Genomic DNA, 14,320 nt, shown 5'->3' with positions numbered 1-14,320 from the left:
AAGAACCTCCAAAGCAGACCAGTGAGATTCAACTTTTCTGATTTGACCAAATTTCTAGCCATAGTCCTCCCTTCCATGGCACAGTATTTCCCCTGTCCCAAGGTCCTTCAAGGTTGCCAACTATCTTAGCTTAAACAGAACTGAAATGTGATGCTGTCTTCTGAGTAATGAACACAGGAAAGAGCGATTCCTTCCAGCTGAGGAGTGATATTAATGTCTCTCCCAGTGCCAAAAGCTGCACTTTGATATACTATCTCTTAAGCCAATAGCTGCTCAGCTTAGCCCAGAAGTAGCAGAATAAGCATACTACATTTTAAGAAATTTTAAATAAAACTTAAATGGAGTATTTATCTCATGCTCTATTATTTCTGACATTTCATGGGCACTCTCCCACTGCTTAGGCCTCTGGCTTAGACCTTGCATTTTCTGTTAATCCAAGAGGTGCCTTGTTTTTGTTTTAAAATACATTTTTGCCTAATGCTCAAAGAATTGAGTATGTGTAACATTATAACACCCTCCCTCCCCTAAACAGCTCCTCCCTTGTATTGATGTACCTCTTCAGGGGAAGAATTAATTTTGTTCCAGATTTAGATTCATCCTAAGTGGAGCCTTTCAGTTATACCAGATTTTGTTGAAAGTGATGAGTCTACATTATAGATCAATGCCCACTTTGGACTACTATACATTAAGTCAAATCAGCTACACTCTGGAAGGATCTTCCTCTTGCCTCTTTACACAGAGGCTGCTATGAAAGAGTCCCAATTCTTTCCTAAAACTTTTGTGGCCCCTACCTCTCTAAAAGGAGTGGGGTTGTAGTCCTACCTTTCTAGTCATAAGCAATGGAATTAGGTGGTTTCAGAGCAGGGTGTATGCTGCTCCTTTCTTGTCCTTATGTCCAAGCTATGAACTTGTATAAGGAATTTGTGACAGGGGGCCAGTTTAAGGCTGGATCTCAACTTTGGCCCTCCCACCTGTCTGTTTGGGGCAGTCTGCCCAACCTCGTCTGCCACGACTTGCTGTTAATAAGCTGGTGTAAAATGCAAGAGGCTGCCCATTTTAATGCCCCAATGCCAGGAGACATTGTATGCGACTCTGTACTGCCCCTGTATTGTGTCCCATGCCTCACAGATGGCATCATAAATAGATCATAACTGCAGCCTGAGGTTGGGCCAGCTCTGCCTCACTCATTGGGCTCAGTGCCCTCATTCACACTGGGCTCCTTGCCTCTCACTGGGCTCCATGCCCCACGCTAGGCTCCATGCCCTTTTCCAGACTCTGGGCTCCTTGTCCCACTCTGGACCCCCTTGGTCCTGGTGGCCTCCTTACCAGGTTACGCCCCAGATTGTGGGGGCTAGGGTTATACAGTGCCCCTCCCTGCCTTTCACTGGGGAGGCAACTGGCCTGGCATTTCTGGGGAGCTTCCCCACCACAGGCAACCCCACCAGGCCATCCTTCCTCAGCAGGGTGCAGTTTTAAGTTGTACCCAGGACCAGGAGCCTCCTGCTATCCCCGTAGCTCCTGACCTTGCCTCTAAGATGTTCCAAGTAGCAGCTCAGTCAGGTGATGTTTCTTTGGCTGCCAGCAACAGACTGCTGTGCTGCCTCAGTCCTGAGATCCTGGATCTAAAATGGAGGCAGGTCAGGCCTCTCCTCCTATCCTAGGGCTCTGCTGTAATCACGTGACTCCCTCATTAGGGAAAGCCCACACCTGCTGGCCACCCTGCTGCCTGGTCTCAAACCTTAAAGTGGCAGGCACCAAATGCCCTGCCGCAGAACTCTTATAGTATCTCCCCAATTCAGAGGGGTTTCTGAAGATAAGTACATCAAAGAGTTTTTAGGCACTTGATACTATGGTAGTGGTAACTATATTCAGTTCTTAAATACTTAGGATCAATAAAGAATTCTTTCTGAGGCCCTAGGTGCAATAAGTATCCCTTCATCCATCTCCATTCCCTGTTTTGTTTTGTTTTTACTTCATGCCCTTTATTCCATTCTCTGTATTTTACAGAACGGGTTTTTTTTTTTCCCTTAATTTTCATATTGCTATGTTTGTGGACACATTTTGGTCCTACTAAAACCCATTGAGTGTTGAACTATGGTGCTAAGTTGCTATGTAAATGGTAGATTTATTGGTTTTAATCAGATAATCTAATTCTTATTTTACCATGCCACTTCAGTTATGCTTTAAAAATGAACTGTTCACAATCCATAGCAATACTAATGTAATTTTTACTGTGGAAATATGCAGGTTTCTGTGATGGAAACTCAGAAAATGACCTGATGCTACCCAACAAGGCAGTTCTAAATAAAACTGATGCTCCATCAATTTTTATGGACAGCTGGCAGGTGCCAGGCACGTTAATGTATATTGGAGAAGACAGACATCAGGACAGTAATTGTTCAGTCATGGACTGCTCTGAGTGTTTAAGCCTTGTGCTGAACCAGACCTTCAGCAGGTGTCATCCTTATGTATGTTTACTTTCCTTTAGCTTTATTATTTGGGACAGATTTAATTTTCAATTAATTTTATTTTTTGTCACATTATTTGTTGTGTAACTACATAAAAATGCATTATTAATTTCATGAATGGTACATGTCCATTCTAGTATATTTCTCAATTAATTGTGGACTTGAATATTAACTGAAGAATGCAGCTGAAACATGATATTGGTGATATATTTAACTAATAGTTGATGTTTGTCATATAGGTATAATAACAACACCTTTGTCTTCTCACTCTGTAAAGCAAACTTAAATACAGGTATAACAATTAAAAGTGGCCCACTTAAGGATTCAAATAGATCAAAGTAGATTAATAGATTCAGTGCTAAAAGTGAAGGTGGAGAGAGCATGACAGTAAATGTTAATCTCAAAAGGATTAGCCTTAAAATAAAATATATAATTGAAGTGAAAGAGAAAAAACTCTAAATACTTTTTAAATGTGGGGATAAATGAATTAAGAGAGATTTCATTGGAAAGAAAGCAGGCTACAACTTAGAACCCACCACGGCAATGGCACAATTTTGCTTGTGTATTTAATCTATTGGTGTTAATTTGCAAAGTGGCCTTTGCTATAGCATCCATCTCTATGGTGACCCAACATAGGGAGATCATTGATTCTTAAGTGGTCTAATGGTGTGAGTGATCCTACATGATGCCATGACCTAAACATTAAATGGTTTTAATGACCAAGAGTTCTATCTTACAATCAGTCATTATCTAGGCTGAAAGTTTAAAGATCACTCACTTGATACTTTTACATCAGTGTAACTTTTGAGTACAGCAACATAAGTAAAAGAGTGGAAATAATAAATGTAAGAATGTAATTTACTGGCATCTGGTGTAGAGCTTTCCTGGAATAAAACTATACTAGAAGAGGTTATAATTGTGGAGGTATCATGTATCCACTTCTTGGGATAGGTGTTGGTTCAGCTCAAATAAACTCCTAGCCATTTAATGTGAAGGAGCTGTAGTTGTACTTACTGTGGTACAAATGGGAGAACTTTGATAGTCTGTCCAGATAGTGGTGTAATTTTCATCAATATACAAGAAAAAAAGTATGCTCGTGAGTGTTAATAAGGCTTATATTTGTGCCCTCAGTCCTGCTGCCTTCTCTTGAGCTTTTCAGCATATCTTTACCATTAATTTACAATGCCAGGAGGCAGCATGGCAACATATGCCTTGCTTTCCTATATGCAGTGTCTCCAGAACCAGAAGTAGTGTAGTTACATTCACATAGAACTAATTATCTTCACCCACCTAATTATCTTTGTTCCTCAGCAAAGCTAATTGGTTTACCTGCAGTGCTGCGCTAAGTTATTTTGATTCCTTCTGGCTTGGTGACTAGCATGAGCAGATCAGTGCAGCATGTTTCACTATAGGTGCTGCATGGCCATGTTTGAAGAGTTGTTCAGGCATGATCTTAGATGTCTGTGAATATGGAACTTAGGGGCTTTTGAAAATGTTATGCATCAACTGTGCAAATTGTACAGTTTTAACACACATTCATCACACACAGTTAACATAATTATCCATTCCACCTTGGCTGAGTTTTCCATTATGGGAGCCAAGGAGACCTGATAAAGGAACAAATCCTAACATTACATGAAAAAGTTCATTAGCATAATTTTACTCCACCTTGTGCTCTCTAGCAATTCACTTGAAGTTTCACTGTTGTAAAGGTGGAGGAACATAGTGACTGATCGATCATACTGTGGACCTCAGGCCTACTAGTTTTGAATATTCTCCATTATCCAATTATCTAGGCTCTTCTCAGCCAGACTGGCTGACCTGCTCCACTGGGCTTTAAACTAAGCCCGTTGGGGGACAGGGGGACTGCCGCCACTGCTGGCCCGCTGAGCACTCCTTGCAAAGCCAGCGGATCACAGCACTCAAGGGAGCCCACCCCAGCCCCAGCCCTGGTAAAATCTGTGGGCAAGGAAGGAGCCCCCCAGGGGGCACTTGCCTGCCTGTACACTAATGCTAGGAGCTTGGGGAATAAGCAGGAGGAGCTCATCCTCCTGCTCAGTGCAAACAATTACGGTGTCATAGGGATAACGGAGACCTGGTGGGACTCCACCCATGACTGGACCACGGGTATAGATGGCTATACCCTGTACAGGAGGGATCGTGTAGAGAAAAGGGGCGGGGGTGTAGCTCTCTATGTTAAGGAAAGCTACATGTCCCTGCAAGCCGATATTGGCGACCAGGGTGGACGGCTGGAGACCCTCTGGGTTAAAATCCGTGGGGAACACGGCACAGGGGACACAATAGTGGGAGTCTATTACAGACCTCCCACCCAAAGTCCTGAGCTTGACCAGGAGTTTGCCCAGGAACTGGCTGAGGCAGCTTGCTCCAGGACCATGGTTGTCATGGGTGACTTCAATTACCCAGACATCTCATGGGAGGATCGCTCAGCAAAATCTGAGCGGTCGCAGAGCTTCCTCTCATGCGTGGATGACCTCTACCTGACTCAAGAAGTCTATGGGCCAACGAGAGGCAAAGCGCTGCTTGACCTGGTACTGGCTACTGGGGATGGCCTAGTCGGCGACCTAGTGATCGATGGGAAGCTGGGTGACAGCGACCACGAGCTGATCACCTTCACCATCCGCCGAAAAGCTGGCAAGTCAGGCAGCAACACGGAAGTCCTTGACTTCAGGAAAGCTGACTTTGACAAGCTCAGGAGGCTTGTCAGTGAGGCCCTAAGGGACTGTGACCACAGGGAGAGGGGAGTTCAAGAAGAGTGGTTGCTCCTCAAGGGAGCAATCCTCAATGCACAAACTAAGTCTATTCCATCTCGGAGGAAAGGCAGCAAGAAGGCACAGCAGCCCCCCTGGCTCTCCAGGGACCTAGCAGACCTCCTGAGGCTAAAAAGAAAGGCCTACAAAGGATGGAGGATAGGAATCACCTCCAAGGAGGATTATTCTGCACTGGTCTGGTCCTGTAGGGAGCTGACCAGGAAAGCCAAGGCTGCAACTGAACTCCAGCTAGCTTTGAACATCAAGGACAATAAAAAGTCCTTTTTCAGATATGTGGGGAGCCGGAGGAAAAGCAGGGGCAACGTTGGACCCCTGCTGAACCAGATGGGGCAACTGACAACTGACGCCCAGGAAAAAGCCAACCTATTAAATAGGTACTTTGCGTCGGTCTTTCATCAGCCCCATGGGACGCCCATGCCCGCTACAGGGCCGGGAAGTCCGCGTGAGGGTGATCCCCTGCCCTCCATTAATGCTGACTTCGTGAAGGAACATCTTGAGAAGCTGGATACCTTCAAGTCAGCCGGCCCTGACAATCTTCACCCCAGGGTACTCAAGGAGCTGGCGAGCATCATAGCCCAGCCTCTAGCGCGGATCTTTGAAAACTCTTGGCGCTCTGGTGTAGTGCCCGAAGACTGGAAGAAGGCCAATGTGGTGCCTATCTTCAAGAAAGGGAGGAAAGTGGATCCGGCTAACTATAGGCCTATCAGCCTGACTTCTATCCCGGGGAAGATCTTAGAAAAGTTTATTAAGGAGGCCATCCTTAATGGACTGACCGACGCCAACATCTTAAGGGATAGCCAGCATGGGTTTGTTGCGGGTAGGTCTTGCTTGACCAATCTCATTTCCTTCTACGACCAGGTGACCTATCACCTGGACAAGGGAGATGAGATTGATGTCATATATCTTGACTTCAAAAAAGCCTTCGATCTGGTGTCCCACGATCGTCTCTTGGAGAAACTGGCCAATTGTCACCTTGGGTCCTCCACGATCCACTGGCTGGAAAATTGGCTCCGGGGTCAGACCCAGAGGGTAGTAATTGCTGGAAGTCACTCATCGTGGTGTCCTGTGACCAGTGGGGTCCCCCAGGGCTCTGTCCTTGGACCCATACTGTTCAACATCTTCATTAATGATGTGGACACTGGAGTCAGAAGTGGACTGGCCAAGTTCGCAGATGACACCAAACTTTGGGGCAAAGGATCCACACCAGAAGACAGGCAGATGATCCAGGCTGACCTGGACAGGCTCAGCAAGTGGGCGGGCGAGAATCTGATGGTGTTCAACGCCGATAAATGCAAGGTTCTCCACCTTGGGGGGAAAAAAAACCCCGCAGCATCCTTATAGGTTCGGCAGTGCTATGTTGGCTAGCACTATGCAAGAAAGAGACTTGGGGGTCATCATTGACCACAAGATGAACATGAGCCTGCAATGCGATGCTGCGGCTAGTAAAATGACCAAAACGCTGGCTTGCATCCATAGATGCTTCTCAAGCAAATCCCAGGACGTCATTCTCCCCCTGTACTCGGCCTTAGTGAGGCCGCAGCTGGAGTACAGCGTCCAGTTTTGGGCTCCACAATTCAAAAAGGATGTGGAGAAGCTTGAGAGAGTCCAGAGAAGAGCCACGTGCATGATCAGAGGTCAGGGAAGCAGACCCTATGATGACAGGCTGAGAGCCCTGGGGCTCTTTAGCCTGGAAAAGCGCAGGCTCAGGGGTGATCTGATGGCCACCTACAAGTTTATCAGGGGTGACCACCAGTATCTGGGGGAACTTTTGTTCACCAGAGCGCCCCAAGGGATGACGAGGTCGAATGGTCACAAACTACTACAAGATCGTTTCAGGCTGGACATAAGGAAGAATTTCTTTACTGTCCGAGCCCCCAAGGTCTGGAACAGCCTGCCACCAGAGGTTGTTCAAGCGCCTTCATTGAACACTTTCAAGATGAAACTGGATGCTCATCTTGCTGGGATCCTGTGACCCCAGCTGACTTCCTGCCCTTTGGGCGGGGGGCTGGACTCGATGATCTTCCGAGGTCTCTTCCAGCCCTAATGTCTATGAAATCTATGAAATCTATACCAGTGGTGCCCAACCTACCTGGGCTGGAGGCCAAATGAGTGCTACAGGTTTGGTCAGCAGGCCGGATCTAGTGCATAGGATTGACTTGGCTTCATGCATTTCAGATTGAACCCACTGCCCTGGTCCTGGCTCCATGCATGCCAGATTGGGCCTACTGTCTGTCCTGCATGCATCAAATCAGGTTTGCCACCCTGGTCTCACATGTTGGCCCAGTCCAACACAAGGGGCCATATCATCTGGCCACAGGGCTTGGAAATTTGGTAGCTGGGGAGTGATAGCACTGTTAATTGCCACAAATTTCCACAGGATCCTCTGCTGCCAAATTTCCAGATGTTGGGTGAGCCTCCACAGGCTAGATCAGGCCGAAGGGCCAGAGGTTGAACACCACTGTTCTATGCCATAATCGCCCAATTGGAACCTCCCTAAAACAAACAACAGACAAATATATACAGTACAGGTTATTTAACAAACCCTGACAGAAAAATTATTTACAAGTTAGAAACATTTTGGGAATTTAACTTGCATGCTGATTGGTAGTCAAATGTGTAGAATCTGCCTTTTCTACCACATGCTTTTTTATATTAATAAGCCTAAACACTCTCTCAAGCCTCCAGGGGCAGGCACCAAAACTAACCCCTGCTTCAAAGTTCTGACAGTATCTGGACAGGAAATAGGTAGTCAAAGTTAGAGGAGAGGTCAGTATCTTAAAGAAAATATAGAGCAAAAGGAATAACAATGGAATGGAGCACGTCATGACAAAAATGCTTGTGCCTTCCACTAGGAAAAATAATAATAGCTTTTACAGTCAGTATTTCTAATAATTTGGGTCATAATCTGGTGCCTTGCTGTTAGATGCCCCTTGAAAATAAGGTTGCAGTATTGTAGCCATTATGGCTCAGGGAATATTTGAAAAGCAAGGTTTTTGGTTTTTTTTTTATAAAATCTTTTATTGGACCAGCTGTGTTGTTGGAAGAGCTGTTAAATAAGCTTTCCTCTGGTCTTGACTGAAAGGAAATGTATGCCTGAAAGGTGATCTGACATCTCTCCTAACTACATAGTTGGTTCAAAAAAAATATCACCAATAATAAGTCCTTTTCATAAAATCAGAAAATGTAATGGCACACTGCTTGCTTTGACCGTGCTTGCTTTGAGTCTTATCCTCTGGGCTTGTGATTTCCCTGTCCTTAACGCTATAGCAATATACTAGATCCCTGAAGTTATGAACCCATTCACTGTATTATGACTGTATAAAAGTATATTCTTGCTTTGCAGCATTAAGTCATTTACTTTTTTATTAGGTTCCACCTGAATTATTCTGTGATCTCTGGGTCCAGGATGTGGAATACATTCAAAATCCATGTGTAGCACAAGCTGCCTACGTAGCCATGTGTAACAAATTTAATATCTGCATAGAATGGAGAAGCTCGGATTACTGCCGTAAGTACTGTGTACCAAGGTATACTGCATGCACTGAAGGGATTAAGATTGCCAGACCACAGTGCCCAGCAAATTGAAGCTAATCCAGCTGGTTTTAGCTTGGTGTGCTCATAGGAGTATATCCCATAAATTGGTCTGACTTTTTTGTGCCAACACATACACTTGGATCAAAAGCCTAGTTCAAAAAGTAACCAATTTTTTTTTTTATTAATGTATTTTGTGTTCCAGGTTAAATCAGCCAAATCAGTTCCAAATCATATCAGTTGAGTAGAACTCAGTTATTCCAAAAAACCATATCAACTGAGTAGGCAGAATTCAATCATTCTAAAGACCATGTATGGCACTACAACCAGTGAGCATCCTCCACCCCAGGCTCTCACCCTGGGACTTCAAATGCTTCCAAATCCATTGACAGGCATTCTACATGCAGGCCAAGCCCAAAGGTCTTGGGATTCAGATGCCCTCACCAAGACATTTGATCTGAGCCAAAAGTAACCAGATGCTGAGATGATGGGAAATAATAAAATCTCTCTTATATAACACTTATCATAACCAGTACATCTCAGTGCACTTTAAAATGGAAGTAAGCATTATTGTACCTAGTTTACAGATCAGGAAACTGAGGCATGGCAATGGGAAAGTGCTTTTTTAAACACCTGTTCCTTGTCTTCCACTGAAAAAGAGATAATGTTTATTTGAGTACACAGATTTGTTTGCCTGGAACCATGTGTTCAAAACAAGACTGTCCCAGCAAAAATGGGACATATGGTCACCCTCAGTACTACAGAAATGTAGTACTAAAAACAGTGGTGATGCATAGAGGGTGCATGTGCACTGGTGCACCCCCTGACAGGCAGTGTTCCCCACTTAGGCAATGGGCACGGGAGGCAGGCAACAGCACTGGTGCCTCCCCTGAGAGCGCCGGCCAGACAGTGGGGGCGCCAGGAGAAGTGATCCCCGTGGTGCCCCTGCAGCCGATTGTGGTGACCAGAGGCCACAGTGCGATTGACCGTGGGGGAACCCCCCCCGGTTGCTGAATGGCGAGTGGGGGGGGTTGGGGGGGGGCGCAAATGCCCCCCCACTCAGGAGGCACCAGCTGTCCATGACTAAAAATATGGTCTATGTTTACCAAAACAAATAAACTGTTGAGATCAAAACACTCACAGATCTGAGCTGTGCATGGAGAAGGGCATGAACCAAAAAGAATGATAAAACAGAAAGGAAACCTAAGTCAAGGACGAGAAATAGTTGTCCATGGCTCCAATGGCTGCTTGAAAAGTGAGAGTCTTATGGGTGAAACCAGCTTAGTAATTAAGAAAACTAAACATGACTGTCCTTACATAGGAAAAGTGTGTGTGCATAGATCAGATAAAAAGCCTTTGTGCAGGAATGCATAATATTTTTGTTAAAGAAACAGTCATTGTAAACAAGTAAGATACAGTAATTTTGATACTTACATCACCTAATATTGATAATACTTGCAAATCATTATTTTTAAAACGGAGCTTACAAGTAAAGTTCCTGGAAATGTGTTTGTGACATGTTGATGGCTTTTGAAGATAGGCATTGCCCTGTTCCTTTGCTATACCACAGTGACCTCTGCTGGCATTTATATATGAAAGGCAGAAACCTTGAAGTCGCTTCTGTTTTCTGATCACTGGGCATAGATGTGTTGCGACAGTATTTTAAGAGCCCAGATTCCTCTGACTATGGGGGTGTACTGTTTTTTCCTGTGGAACATCATGACTGTTTAGTAGTAATGAGTTAAGTAAGATCAACTCCTTCTCCTAACTAGTTCTCATGGTATTTGTCTTAATTAAAGCCTTCCCATTCTTGAGTAGGTGCTCCCTGTGAGAACTGAGCTTTGACCTCCCCTTATTGCCATCATTCCAGATCACATATCTCTGAGTCACTTGGGCATCATTGTATCCTGGGACAGACTAAGCATGCAGTACTCACACGAGATATTTGCAGAGCCATAGTGCATATACATATGCAGGCTATATAATTTATGCATGTCTACCATTTAATACCCTCGTCATCCATAGATTCTTCAGGATACCTGTCTGCACAGTAGTCATAGATATCACTAGAGTAAAGAGACTGATCATTACTAAAAACAAACAGTCTTTCCCTCTAAATCCATGTTACTGGCTGCAGCATTCTGGCCATAAATGTTCTCCATTTATGGGTTACCACAGATAGACCTGTAAAGAGCTGTGTGAAAGAGTGAAAACTTTCTATGCCTATCATGAAGCATCAGCTAAGCCAGAACATGGTTTTGGGTTGTAAGTGAAAATGGAAGACTTGAGGGTTTTGAAGCATTAAAGGGCTGATTTCTATTATCTGAGGATCACAATGGACTGCATCAAAGCCAGATATTGTAATCTAGGGCCTGGATGTTCTTATTTCAACCTGTTTCCATGCATATGCCTCATGTAAATATGTGTACAGGTGCTAGAAAAACATGGAAATGTACAGTTTGTACTGAATACAAAAGACAGTACCAATGTTCATCATTCAAAGCAATAATTACTTTTAGTAACTACTAAATACAGCAATTTATGAATCCCATTTTTTATTATTTCCAAAAAAATGCTAAGCATAGAGGTTGCCCACATACTCCAGTAATGTGTATATTTACCATTTTCTCTGGCAACTATTTAAACTATTACCAAAATTCTATGTAAGGATCAACACGCTTATATATTTTTATTTTCAGATCTGAACTGTTCTTAAAGGAGGAGAACCTGTGTGGTGGGAAACATTCTCTGCCCCTCCAAAACATTTTCTGTTACCTGGAGTAATAGGAAGAGAAAGAAGTTATATAGTATTTGCAGAATTTGCTGTTGACAGTTCTACATGGATTTATTGATTGCATCTGTATGCTAATCAATACATATCAGTGCAATGTATGGAATATGAAACAAAGTTAGCACAGTACTCTTTGTTTAATTATTGACCAGATAGTAAGCATTCAGGCTATACGTGTTCACAGTGATGGTCTATCTTAAGTGCTCTATTTATTTCTTTGCTAGCCTTTTCCTGCTCCGAAAACTTCTCCTACCAGGCTTGCATATCTGCCTGTGATGTTCCAAGTACTTGCCAGAACAGTGAGCCTGTTCCTTGGGATTCAGAATCGTGCTTGGTGCTAACTGAGGGTTGTGTCTGTGCTGAAGGGAACATCCTACACCGTGTTCATTCTGCTCTCTGTATTCCAGAGGAGAAATGCAGTATGTGTTGATTTGCCTTTTATATTTCTTGTCTGCCAAGGGATGACTAGATTCTTGAATAGATCTTCCTAACTGGTGGAGTTCTGGATCTAACTGTTGGAGCTGATGCTTGGTGGTTTCTGCATATGATTTAAACTGAAACTCTGGTGAGGACACTTAACAGTTGCTCTATTGGGTAAACCAGCAAAGTGGCTCCATCTCATTTAAACTCAGCTGGAAGGTATTCTTGCAGAAGGTCCTTTTTTGCCTAGCTTTACATATGGAATATTTCAGCCCCACATCCTTCAATAGAATCTTTTCAGCTGGAGTCTTCGCTGGAATGGATCCAGGACAGATAGCTACTCAGGATAGGCTCTCTAATGAGGAATCTCATAAGTTATAAACATTTTGCATTCTGTATATAGCATTGAATGTGTAAAGCAAATTACCTGATTATTCGCATGTTAGATTTTTCTCTGTTACATTTTCAGCCTAGCTCTGTTAAGGAGTCCATTTTGCTAATGCTAAAACTGCATACAAAATGTATACAGTAGCCATAACACCTTCCTTATTAATTTAGAATAGTTAGGTGAATATGCCATTTTTATTCCATAGGCAGACAAGGTTCTTTGCATAAATCTTATATCTTTTATTAGACGAACTGAGATAGTTGGAAAAATTCTTTTTTGCAAGCTTTTGGTTATAAATACCCTTTGTCAGGCTGAGGAAGCATTGGTCCAATAAAAGATATCAGATTTACCCAAAGAACCTTGTCTGTCTATGTCCTTAGACTCACACGGCTACAACCTATACCCCTGTATTTTTATTCTGTGGCATTGTCGTGATTTGTCACTGCAGTTGTCACTATAATGCCTGTCTGCACAGTCCTAAATCAGGATTTAATAATGCTGGATTCTGTAGAAACATCAGAGATGTCGTTTATAATATCAGGTTATATGAACTGTGAAAAATGTAAAATTGTTTTGTCATCAGCATACCATCTGTGATGGTAGCTCATTTTTGTATCAGTGCATCCAGTGCAAAAGGTCAGACTATGGCTTTGTGCAGAATCAAGCGAAGGTAGTCATGCAGTAAGAATTGCTGGGGGAATTATGGCCAATTTAGGAGTGTTCTGTAGGGGCAGTTTCAATGCCTATCTTTCCACCCCTCTTTTTATTTGAATGCATCGTTTTGCTTTCATTCCAGGTGGTGAGCACCAACAGTGGTGTTAGCCTAGACTTTGGTCCCTAACACACATTACACTTAAGATGTAATGTAATTAGTTAATCATGTCTTAGGTAGTGACCTGGCCATGTGCTCATTCAGGTAGTGGCTTGATAGAAACAGGAATAAGTAACAAAGTTAGTACACAAAATATGTGTACTTTGTTGCTGGTTCTTGTCATGCCTTTAATTGAAAGTGTGGCTATTACTCGCAGCTTCTGGAGCACACTCCCATGCTCCAGAGGCTGGGAGCACTGGGTAGCTGTTAGAGGGTCCCAGCTGGGGGAGCACAGCAATCTGTCAGTGCTCAGAGTACATGGTGCACCTCCATGACTAGGAGCCTTGTCAGTGTTTGTAGCTCCCAGCTGTGGGGGTGCACTCTGCATTAACTGATGGGAATGAAGATTGCTGGTGCAGGGGGAATAACAGGACCAGACTCCCCATGCACCTCTAATATGGTGTGATGAAATCTGATACCTGATTCCACAATCACATCTCCAGCCGTGCATGTGTGGCATGGTAGGAGGGTGTGATTGTTGGGATTGTGCATCACACCTTCTTTTTAACATCTGCCTTTGGCCTTTAAAGACTGTTATAGTTTATAATTACACACCTGTTGCAAAGCAAGTATAAAGAGGTGTACCCATTTGAAGTCACGATAAAATATTTTCTTCTACCACAATAATATAGCCTGTACAGACAGTTCAGGAGCACCCCGTGCAATGGGTGAGATTTGGAAGACTTCTCTGAGTGGATGCTGCATGCACAAATGTGTTGACAATGAAACCATTATTCCTGTGGAACACAACTGCTCACGTGTTCATGATCTGGAATGTCAGCGCTTTGGGGAGCTAGCCCTGATTGTTCCCAATGATGACACATGTTGTCCTGAGAAGATCTGTAGTAAGTATACTTAACAGTATATGAAATTTTGTTTTTGGCATATACAGCTTTTTTTATTATATGGCTTGCTTCTGTACTGACCTGGTAGGAGGACTTCTTTTCTGGTTGTTTGGACTTATTAATTTAATGTGAATTGAAGTTTGTGTCTGCTCCTTTCAGTGTCAGTTGAACTTGTAACAATTGCTAGAAACAACTGGAGCCTACAGATACTTTAATG

General features: G+C 43.5%; 1 protein-coding gene across 1 annotated transcript in view; it reads left to right on the top strand.

Annotated features, from left to right (window-relative positions):
• The window catches only part of OTOG (otogelin), a 205,494-nt gene that overhangs the window by 164,207 nt on the left and 26,967 nt on the right, over positions 1–14,320 (top strand). The window contains exons 41-44 of the mRNA XM_059722614.1: positions 2,248–2,468; positions 8,627–8,765; positions 11,804–11,998; positions 13,891–14,103. Of these exons, the coding sequence (XP_059578597.1) occupies positions 2,248–2,468; positions 8,627–8,765; positions 11,804–11,998; positions 13,891–14,103 (768 nt within the window). The remainder of the gene's footprint in view (positions 1–2,247; positions 2,469–8,626; positions 8,766–11,803; positions 11,999–13,890; positions 14,104–14,320) is intronic.

Source organism: Alligator mississippiensis, chromosome 2 (assembly GCF_030867095.1).
Source record: "Alligator mississippiensis isolate rAllMis1 chromosome 2, rAllMis1, whole genome shotgun sequence".
NCBI classification, from domain to species: Eukaryota; Metazoa; Chordata; order Crocodylia; family Alligatoridae; genus Alligator; species Alligator mississippiensis.
The sequence above is the reverse complement of the archived record's forward strand: the minus strand, read 5'-3'. Positions and strand labels throughout refer to the sequence as shown.